The 11,776-nt window shown below is 37.8% G+C and overlaps 1 protein-coding gene across 1 annotated transcript in view; it reads right to left on the bottom strand.

The window, feature by feature from the left end:
- Nucleotides 1-5,224: 5,224 nt before the first annotated feature.
- The window catches only part of LOC122638532 (pleiotropic drug resistance protein 3-like), a 59,006-nt gene continuing 52,454 nt past the window's right edge, over nt 5,225-11,776 (bottom strand). The window contains exon 24 of the mRNA XM_043831369.1: nt 5,225-5,504. Within this exon, the coding sequence (XP_043687304.1) occupies nt 5,238-5,504 (267 nt within the window). The 3' untranslated portion in view covers nt 5,225-5,237. The remainder of the gene's footprint in view (nt 5,505-11,776) is intronic.

The raw sequence follows: 11,776 nt of genomic DNA, 5'->3' as shown, positions 1-11,776 counted from the left end.
CTCAAGATGGACACTGAAGAGAGCTTAAGGATAGTAGAACATATAAGAACATATATATATATATAGCCTTTTCTTCCTTCAGTCCTTGTCAGATTTTATTTATTTATTTATTTATATTTTATTTTTTGTGAAAGAGTGTACCAAGACGTTGTAGATTGGTGAGAAAATGAAATGTGTCAGTTTGCTTGAAGCAATTAAATAGCATCTAATGTTCACTTTGATGATTTTTTTTAAAATTATATTTTTTATTTTTTCCCTTTCATGTGTGGAACATGTTGTGATAAACCTCATCACATACAATTTAAGCTTAAGGATGGAAGAAGAAGGAGAGAAGGAGGATGAAATGGTTCTCCATATAAATAAGGGTGCATGACATAAAACAAAAATGTACCTAATGCACGAGGTCGCCTTACCTCCCACTTTGCAGAGAGGTTGTTTTCAATTCGAATCTATGACCGCTAGATCCCAATGGAGCAACCTTATCATTCCACCAAGATTTGTCCTCTCATTAGGGTGCATGACATACAGGACAATATGTGAAGAAATTAAAAAGATTAAATTTTTTTCGAGCTTCATCACTAATTCAACTTTCACCACATAAACACACATGTCAACATTTTATCAAGAGTGACAATATATTTTTCTACCTCCTATTATTAATAACATAAATTTTTTGCATAGATAATTCAACTACCCTGGCCTGAATTATGTACTAGATACAAGATGTTCTATTTTAACTTTGTCATTAGATGTTAGAAAAAAACAATGAACCTCTAAATCCATATATGCATGGTCATTCTTTACGTAAACAAAAATGTAAGGGCTCACACAATCAACTTAATGACTAAAAATAGATATCTAAAAGTATTTTCCCCCTTTTTAAAATTATTTTGAGCTAGCTATATATAGTCTATCATTTGACGCTTTTCGGACTAATTAAAATTTGGTTCAAATATCTTGCATGGCCCTTATAGAATCCTGAAATCCCTGTATGTTATAGAATAAGTATTTTCTATTAACTTGACTGCCAACAGGTGCATCACGGGTCTACCCTGGCGATTGACGGACAATAAAATATGAAAAATGGCATAAAAGTAATTGTACATATGAATCTTCAGAATTTAATCTTTGGAACACCTGAAAATTTATTGTTCGATATAGGTTCAGGTATTAGATGTGAACCGTACGAAGAAAATGCTCACTCAAACCCTAAAGTAGCTTAAATTTTAACATAAGGGCATTTTGGTGATTACACCAACTCGAGAAACCTGCATAGTGACAACAGGAAATAATTCATAGAATCAATAAAGTATTGAGAAAAATCTTAAAACAATATTATACAACTGACGGAAGTCGATTCTAGGTTTCCTACACAAAATTACGACCAAATGGAGGGGATAAGGTTATGTGACAGTGGGGCTGCCACCTGGAAGGATAGATTCCAAATGGATGGTGGATCATAGGTTGGTATACATGATAAAAAGAAGGTGAGTCAGGGGGGTGGGTCGACTCACACACCCGAAGAACTCCCTCTAATATCACTTGTACTTAGATTTTTCAGAATAAAATATAGTTGCAACTTATCACAATATTTGCAATTTAGAAGTTACAATTTCAGTCTTGATTTTCAATAACTTAAATATTTCAAAATTTTCTATTTTCAGAGTATAAAATATTAGCCAATATAATTACAATTTTTTTTTAAAAAAAAATCATCCATAAAAAAAAAATAAAAAATTTTGGTTAAAAAAATGATATAATACACCTAATTTACATTTATTATCATATATCTGCATTTTACAATTTTTTTTTATTAAATTTTAAAAAGTTTTAAAATATATAATATTTTCCATGACAACCATATAAAGTAGCCACCCCAATTTGAATTGGGTTTCTTCACTGAAGTTTTAGATCACTATAATAAGAACATCATACTGAAATTTCATATGAAAAAAATGCTCCCACGTCAAAGCATGCTCACCCGTCTTTGTAATAGGTTTGTGAGCTGATCTACGAGCACCCTTGCTTCATTGGTTGTAATCATCTAACACCTGTCAAATACCAAGTGAGAAACCGGAAAATTTTGATGTCGGGTTGTGTGTTCTTCCATAACACTCAAATTCGGGTGGTATAGATCTCCTATTTCTTGTGTTTTTAGGTCAATGTGTTCCTTTGGATGTGTTATCTCTCAAAAATGGTTAGCTGTATATAATTTCTCGTTGTTTGGACTAAAATTGAAGATATCAAGGCTGGAAATTGCCGCTCAAAATATCAAGTTACAGAAACTTTCCGACACCAAATCTCATTTTGCGGCCATTCTACAGTCGATCAACACCAGTGGATTTGTTCTATGATAAAATAAAATAAAATGGTGGGGAGGACAAAGTTTGAAGACATTGTATACATTTTTAAAAAAAATTATTTGTAATGATACATTTTAGATGTGCTTTTTATTTTACGTTTTAAATTCAAGAGATTTTTTTTTTCGATAATAAAATTCAAGAAATTTGAATGCAAAGTATAGTGAAATATAATAACCATATAAAGAATGATTTGGTGTTAATGACAAAAACATGTGGGATAAAAATAACAAAAAGATTCTCTTTTGGAGTAGAAAATTTCACTATTCTTTCCTTTAATTCCCCTTGCAATCAAACGGAGCTTTAAGTTCTCTTTTTTCTTGTGCCTTCAGCCAATTGAATAGAATGGAACGGACAAAACTTTTTTTTTTTTCAATATGAAATGGACAATAATATAACCCTAAAATAAAAAGGGTCTAGGTAGGCCCATGATACGATGGGGGATAAGCTTCATCGCTGAAAGTGAAACAATGGATCACTAGTTAGTTGTCATGAAAGAGGTAATAGCTCCCCCCTCCAAAATTCTTTACGATGTAAAAATGCATCAGTAGGAGAACATCCCACCTTAGCAGGAACCTCTTGCACGAGCAAGTGTGGATGAAGTGGAAGCGAGAATGTCAATATCTTACCAAGCAGGATTTGAAGTAACCGCTTTATTAGGCAAATGGTTATGTGGGTTATCAACCTACCATTACTCTATCGTACTATACTTTTTGAAACCTATCATCAAAATCTACTCGCACTTCTTATATCTAAAGGTTAGTAAAAATACTAGTCAATGCATCCCTTTGACTAGATCAAGATTTAGTTGGTTGAGGTTCATTCTCAAAGTCAAAGGATAGCATGCAAAGGAATCTAGGTGCAAATAAAAAATTTTTTTTTTTTTTAAAATAGTAAATTATTTTTACCCCTGGAACTAGTCCGAAACTCATTTAACCCCACATTTAAAAAAAAAAAATTACAATCGACATCTAGTTTGAGTAACGATGTCAACTTAAAACTTTGAAAAAAGAAGAAAAAAAGATCATTTTAACCCTGTTATAATTCTCCATATAACCCATCCCATATGTTTGAAACCCCATTTTATTACCGTTGAAGATCTGAACCTTAGAAGACCTACAAGACCGGAACCCTTGAAGAATTGTCGTTCTCCCTCTACTGGCGAACTAAGAAACGAAGGTAAGAATCCAAAATCCTACCCTCTGCTCTTTCCTTCTTTTCTCTTCTTTCCTTATTCTCTCTGTTCTTTCCCTTATCTCTTTGTGCTTTCCCTCTTCTATCGGTATTCTCATGAACTCTACTGTAGAAAAATTATCAAAATTTTCATGATCTTTTTGGTAGGATTTATCTTGTGTCCAGTCCTCAATTCAATGTTCTTATAAAGCTGATTTGTGATGATTCTGGTCAAATACCATATTTGTGGTCTAAAGCTTGGGAATGCAGCAATCCAAGAGGATGAAATGAACAATACCTATTGGAGATCTGAAGTCAAATTCATGTCTAAACTACGTTAAAGGATGATTATTCTTCAACAACCAGTCATATGCTTCATTGTGCTCCTTCTTTATCCTATCCATTCCCAATTATCGCACATTTTGAGAGAAGACTTCTTGGATATCCTCATGAAAATCATTGTAGTTATTCAGATTTTTCAGTCATCATCAACTCCCTTATACAATTTGAACTCTAGTTTTTATGGTGAGAGGGATTGGAGGATTTCGAGCACTCCTTAAGATATTTCAGACATTGTCAAATTTTAGTCTTTTTTTTTTCTTTCAATATATTTTTAGGAACAATACCAGAAACAGGAACGCTTATGATATTTCGAGCTTTATAATGATCAACATTGGAGGCTTGAGCCTCCCTAGCTGAACTGGAATTTTTTAATTTCTTTTTAAATATTCCTATTTGTTTGAACTGATTTCTACCTTTCGGTTGTTATCCAGGAAAAAAATAAGATCTGGATCAGAGAATCTAAGAATACACAATTTGCTCAGCCTAGTTCTTTCCCTAATTTCAAACAGTTCAAAAAAAAAAAAAAAACTTAATCTCAAGAACCACCCCAAGTTTTCAAAAGAATCTGATTTTAATTGAATGGATACAATAAATTAAGTTTGGCCATATTGTTAAAAACGTACTTGATCAGGTCATGTGAATCCCCTCAACCTGCTGCTCTAACAAGCCATTTTTCATGATTTTCTTACAGACCAGTAGGGTTTTGTTCAGTTTTCTATCTTGCTTTTTTCTTTCTTTTGAAAGATTACCATTTGGGTTCACCAAACTCCAATACATTTTTTTTGTTGGCCATCTTAAATCTATGACCCACCATGTAAAACAGACTCCCCCTGTTATACAATGGTCCAGCACTCTGCCCAAGGTGCACAAGCAGCGCTGGACAGAGTGAGGCATGAAAAGACCGTCTCACCCCTGCTACTCTGCCCAGGCTGCACAAGCAGCGCTGGACAGAGTGAAGCGTGAAAAGACCGTCTCACCCCTGCCCGAGCAGGGGTTAGGCGGTCTTTTCATGCCTCACTCTGTCCGGCGCTGAACATGCAGCCCGGGCAGGGTGCTGGACAGGATCTTTTTGGGGTCCAAGTTCTTAAAATAGAATTGAGTTTCCAGTTTCCAAAATTGGACTTAGAATCAACACCTTGATAACAAGTTCATGCCGAATTTTGTTTCTTTTTTTTTTTTGGGGTGGGGGTGGGTGAAGGAGTGTCACACAAATGCACTTGATTTGAATACTAACCACACAGGCAATTCTGTTCAGATGATTCCTAAACTCCGTAGTTGATTGATAATAGAGTTTAATGTTGAACTACATTGAACCAGGCCAAATAAAAAAAATTTAATGCTTCATGTAAGGCTTTCCAACATTTATCTCTTTTGGAAGTTCAGTTTTCCTATACAATAAGCAAAGACACATGCAATGGTGAATGGGAATGCAATAAGAACAATGGCTACGACATCCAAGCTGTCATAACTGTACCCTAAGTATCCATTCAAGAAGGAAGATAGAGTTTGGGGTTCACCAAATACCAAAATCTCCTTGTTTACATCTCCATATTGTGAAGTGAGGAGACCGTTTAGTGCCCAAGATGTAGGGCATAAATAATAAAACCAAATCCACCACACAGGAATTTGCTGCAAGAAAGAAGCACACCACAATGCAAAACTAGATCAGTTAGTATCTTAAACTCGATGTCAATGCAGTAGTCCGTCAAGCAGGGTTCACTTGAGAGTTAAAGTTTATAACTATAGCTCTAAGTATAATAGTAGAATGTAAATTACAAAAAATAAATAAACTTATTGTTGGAGTATTAGACCATCAAACAATCAATAGAAGGAAGAAGGAAGGAAAGAAGAAGATAAGAGGGAGTGGAGAAAAAAAGAACGATGGAGAGAAGAAACAAAATTTTACGACTAGGCTAGGTAGATCCTACCGTGACCAAGTATTCTTATTTATAAGGTCAAAACAGTACAAAGACAAGATTACCCCTTGTTAGTATAAATTAGGACCATCATAGTTGTCAAGGCGGCAAGGCGATCCAAGGCAGTGGAGGGGTGCCTAAGCGCTTAGGCGACCACAGCGCCCAAGTGTTAGTTTTTATTTTCCCTCTTTTCTAACATTATTTAGTATGTTACAATATAAACCTTATATCATCAAAAATCAACATTAAGCCGCATCAAGTCATCAAAAATCGATTCTTAAAAAAACACTTCATGTTTATTGAAATTTTCTCTGGTTGGACTTGCCCTGACCTGCCTCCCCTCCTCCTAGTCCGACCATCCTGGGGTGGTGCCGCCACCCCCCAGGGTCTCTCCTCCTCCCCAGTCCCTCTCCGCCTCCCCCCCTCATGGGAAAATGACTTGGTCCTCCTTTTTACCCACCCATCCCCCTCCCTCTGTGAAGGCTTTCCCCTCCACTTTGTCTCCCCACCCACCCCACCATTATTGGTGGCTCTAAAGCTTCCTGCTATGAAGCTGATCTCCTTGTCCATGAAGTAAAGAAATGGGATTGTTGTCTGGTAGGAGACTGTTAACAGATTTAGAATTAGAGTAAGGCTTGGATGATTAATGATTACCCCAAGCTCTTTATTTATATCCTTGAGAATAGAGGACAGAAATACAAATAAGCAATGTGGGACTAAAGCCCACATAACAAAAAAATAAAAGAAACATAAAGAGGGTCCAAAATACCCCTACGGTTCAACAGTTCTAACACTCCCCCTCAAGTTGGAGCAAATATGTCAATCATGCTCAACTTAACTAGATTAGGATCAAGGTACTATATCTCGCGATATATCGGTATCTCGGGCCTACCGAGATATCCGAAATATCCGAGATATCACGAAATATGCCCGAAATATTGCATTTTTTCTGCAATATTTTGGGGGGTCCATCTCGGGGGGTATTTGGCCATATCTAGGCCTGAAACTTCATGGACAGCCTTATTTAAGCTTAATAAACACATTTAAACCATAAAATTGTAAAAATGTGAATTCAAATTGGTGTTTTGGGCTTGCACCCTTGATTGACATACGATCGCCGACCCTAATGTATAAATAGTTAAATACACATAGATTAATGAAATCACAACTTAAGTTACAAATTACAAGTGCTAAACTCGCTAATAGTAGTTGCTGTGCCTCCCTGGATCAATCCCACTCATGCCTCGAGTCGACGTCCATTGCTCTCGTTTGAAGGACATATGTGGACCACGGTATAGAATCGGAGAAGAAACGAGTGTAGTCATCCACAAGTGTCACGTAAATGGAATCATCAACATACAGAGTAACCTATCCTAGGATATAAACTAGGGTTACCAATCGATCCATCAGTGAAGAAGATGATCCATCGTGATATGATGTTGGTGCCGCAAGCAAGAGGCGATGGCATTGGCCGCATGTATGGTCGGTGAGGTTGGTAGCTAGGTCCGCTAGGGTATGCAAAGATGTTATCTACAAAAGATGATCCAAGATGTCCCTGGGTCGGGCGTAGTCATAGTCCCCTACCCCACTAAATCGCCCATATGATGATGATCCATATCCATATCCACCGTAAGGTTGTGATGCACCATAATCCGATGCCAATGGAGTGGCATGTGCGCCAAAAGATGGGGCACGCCAATGTCCATGGTCCTCCCTCCCTATCACCCATACTCAAACCACCAACAGAGCTAGATAGGTTATCAATGTCCATGTGATTAGGTTGCAATCGTGTTTGCGACCCCTACGCTTCTGTATGTATGTAGGGGCCTCTCGAGGGTGGGGGTGCGGGGCACGTGCTCCGTGGTCCGTATCTTGTGTGGCATGATCAAACGTGTCTCTCCAGGTGAATCGGAGTAGCTCTACCGGTGCCGTATCCTGGGCCTCCTGGCCTACCACATAACGCTCTCGCATGCCGTCATATTCTTCACCAAAGATCACCATCACCACCACCATCATCACCATCATCATCATTTGAGGACTTAGTCCAGGGTTTCATCATCGCAGATATTGCCACCAAAGTGGCTGGAATGGTATGGGCGAGGCTTCCTCGCATGTATCCGACCTCGTCGCCCATATACTCGTCCCACATCGCACCAATCTCGGGTTATAATGGGGTCGGGCCTACCTCCCTCCTCATCCAACACTGGCTCACCTCTATCCTCACCCAATCCACAATAGGGTCCTCATCGTCCGAGTCAACTTGAAAGATGTCGCTAGATCAATGGTGCCCCTCGTCCCTCATGTCCCATACGTATGTGTTGCGCTTTCACCTCAAGTTGTAGTGCACATACACCATGTCGATAAACGTTGAGACCCCAATCTGCTGCGCCTCTTGGAGTGGATGAGTGCAAAGGTACTCCGTTCCTCTCACAACCAGATGCGTAACATGTTTGGGCAAGGACTTTAATTGCTATTCTTCTTCGCCACCGATTCCCCATACAACACCCACCATTCAACAGCATTACAAGTTTACAACAAAAAAGACATGTGTCAAATGTTGTTTCAACTTTCAACTTTCAAATTTCAATACATATGTAATTTAAAACTTAAAAGAATTACCAAGATCACCACGCACTCTGCCTTGATCGCAGCCTCGGTTCCAAAACTTCCCAATGCATCCCTAAATACCTCGATCTACACCCATGTGGAAAATTAGTAAGTACTTCTTCACTACTTATTTGAAAGCATCAATAAGTTGAGTTTCCAAATGAACTCACTTCATTGTTGCAAATTGCTTGTAGTGCACCATCGCTCCAACTTCTTCACTACTTGTTTCACAAAGATCAATAAGTTGAGTATCCAACCCAAGCCTATTGTTATATTGATACTTAGGGTTCAAGTAGTATGCTGAAATATGACATATAGAATAGAGGTATTGTCAAATGCATAGGTAATTAGTAAATAATAATACTATGAATTAGTAAACATAAAACAAATTTACTCACCAAATTTATGCGGTGGATGCATAAGTTGATTCTCCCAATGAGCATTTATGATATCTAAGAAGTGTTTCTACATGCGAGGACCCATACTATAGACACTATCTTTCATCAAGTCTATTGCGAAGATATAGGATGGCATGGTTGGGCCCTTCGGAGCGGAGTCGAAACATGTAGAACTTTAACTCTGGCTCTAAAACTTTCACCACTTTGCTTAGTTTGGTCCAAGTCCTCAGATGACATCGTTGTTTGTGCTTCCCTCCCATTTGCGGTCTTGGAACCCTTCCATTCAAACCACTCCTCGAAGCAAACATGCTTCTCGGCCCGCCTTCTTTGTTTCAATGCTTTTGAGAGCAATGTAGTTGGTGGCAAATCTTATGATGCCAGCCTCACCAAGTCACCCCCACATTTTTCCCTCAATAGATTGGTGCGATAGGAGTGGTTGTATACAAAGTTGGTGACTTGTCTTGCACTTTCAACCGTCTTCACCAACTTTAACTTTCCCATATCTTTTAGCATTAAGTCAATGCAATGGGCTGTACAAGGAGTCCAAGAGCCGGTACTTACTATTGTTCATCATCTTCTCACCGCCACTTGAAGTTTCTTCCATTGTCTGCTACAACTGACAACATTCTCAATACCCACATCTTTTTCCACTACGCCCTTAACAATCAGAAATATATTTTGCATCCTTTATCTCTTTAGATGCATCCAAGATTTGAGGAACACTGTCCTCCCATCACAATAAACCATGAAATTGATGATGGACTTTCTTGAGGCCCCCATCCATCTGCCATTATAGTCACCCCATATGTCTCCCACATATTCCTCATCTCACTAATGTACTCATCAATCTCACTCTTTTGTTGAGGTAGATAAACATTCATTACCTCATATGGGGTGGGGCCCTTGAATCCGGGCCACCTCGCAATGGTATCTATCATGGTATCATAATGGGGGCCTTGTGCGATGTTCTTTGGGATGGTATGGTATAGCATCCACTTAGCTATTGATTCTTTAACCAATCCCTTCATCCCCTTCCATGCTCCTTTGATTCTCGGGTTGATCGCTTCCTTTCTTCTTATGCAATTTAGGATCGATGTTGATGGTAGTACTGATCTGGTAGAGGTGTTGGGGTTGCCCTCACACTTTGTGATCTTTTAAAAGGATTCAAAGTTCTAGGACCTCCGTAATCGCGACTCCTCCACTACCCCTACTCTTTGTCTCTTGATCATCTTGAAAACTTCCTCTACTCCTTAAACAGTCCGCTTAAAATCCCTAGCCTCCTCTGCTGTTTGTATGTCATCAGCATCGCAATGTCATCATCATCATCGTAGTCATCATTGTATCGTCTTCCTCCTCCCATCGAACTCCTCATCGTATCCTCAAGTTGTTCTCTTAGCCTTTGCTTGTCGCCTTCCTCTTCTTTCTTCCCCTCAAACTATCACCAATCTCCCTGGCTACTTCAAGGGACCATATGGCAACCTACAACATCTTTAGATCCTCCAGTCGATGTTGTTTAAGTCTCATCGGACCCACCTCCCATAAATTGCATGTGACAATAATTACATATAGATTTTCTCTTATCCCCATCAATGGGAGTACCATGTAACCATGCAATGTCACCCCTATGCTGCGGTGGTCTCTCTTGTTCCCTCTGTTCTCTTTGTTCCCTCCGCCCCTTTGTTGACTACTTTCCCCCCCTTTGCTTGCCCTTCGCACGTTGTCTATCACGATCCGCCATAATGATACTTGTTTCTTTCGCAATGTAAGTAACACAAATAATTAAAAACTTAATGTAGATGCACTTCAATTGACACTTTTAGATTACTAATACACTTGTATAGTTATTTAATATTTTTCCCCTAACCCTTATATTTTTCACATAATTAAAACCAATTTTTTATATATAATGTTAATATAAGTATTGACCTAACACAACAAAACCAAAAAATTAGTAAACATAATATACATGTAATGCATCTCAAAACATATAGAAATAACTTTCATATTTTTTCATTATTTTTTAAACTTAAAACTCATATTTTTTCTTATTTATTTCTTTTTTTTAATTTTTTATATATTTTTCTTAATTTTTGAAAATTAAAAGAATTATTTAAGAGCAGAAAAATAAATCCGACATTGTGAAGCCGTAGATCGGTCATTGGTGTCTAACATATATTTAATTCATTACCATCTAAGTCATATTACCCCTAATTATTTCCTATTTTAGTTGTAGGAAAATGAATTTTTAAAACCAGAAAAAAATAAAAAATACATATGGGAAAAAAATTTCGACATCGTGAGGCTGTAGATCGGCCTCCGGTGTCTAACATATATTAATATCATCAACATCCAACAACATTTGTACAAAGTTTTTAAAAAAAAAAAAGTTTTAGAAAAATATAATTTACCTCAAATAATGAAAATAGGCTTGGATGATGAGCTTAGATGACCCTCCGACAATGCTTGGATGAGGCTTGGAAGGGAGGAAGAAAAGCAAAAAATGAGGAAGAAGAGAGAAAATTTGATTTTCAGCAGCTCTCGGTCGAAATATCGACCAAGAGCTGCGAAATATGGAATTATAAGGCCCTTAATGTGACACTATTTGTCACTTTTACAATATCTCGCGATATATCGTGAGTTCCACGATATATCGTCGATATATCACGATATATCGACGAGATATTATATTTTTATGTTTCGGAAGTGTTTCGTATCTCGGGCATGTCGAGATTCACGAAATATGGCGATATATCGCCGATATTTCGCGAGATTTTATACCATGATTAGGATGGAACAATTTCCCAGACAATCCCTTGGTGAAAATATCAGCAACCTGATCAGTATATTTCACAAAGGGAACACAAATCAATCCATCTTCCAACTTCTCCTTGATAAAATTCCTATCCACTTCAACATGCTTGGTGCGATTATGCTGTACTGGATTGTGAGCAATGCTGATTGCAGTTTTGTTGTCATAGTA

The sequence above is a fragment of the Telopea speciosissima genome, chromosome 9 (assembly GCF_018873765.1).
Source record: "Telopea speciosissima isolate NSW1024214 ecotype Mountain lineage chromosome 9, Tspe_v1, whole genome shotgun sequence".
Classification (NCBI taxonomy): Eukaryota; Viridiplantae; Streptophyta; class Magnoliopsida; order Proteales; family Proteaceae; genus Telopea; species Telopea speciosissima.
This window is presented reverse-complemented; position numbering and strand designations above follow the sequence as displayed.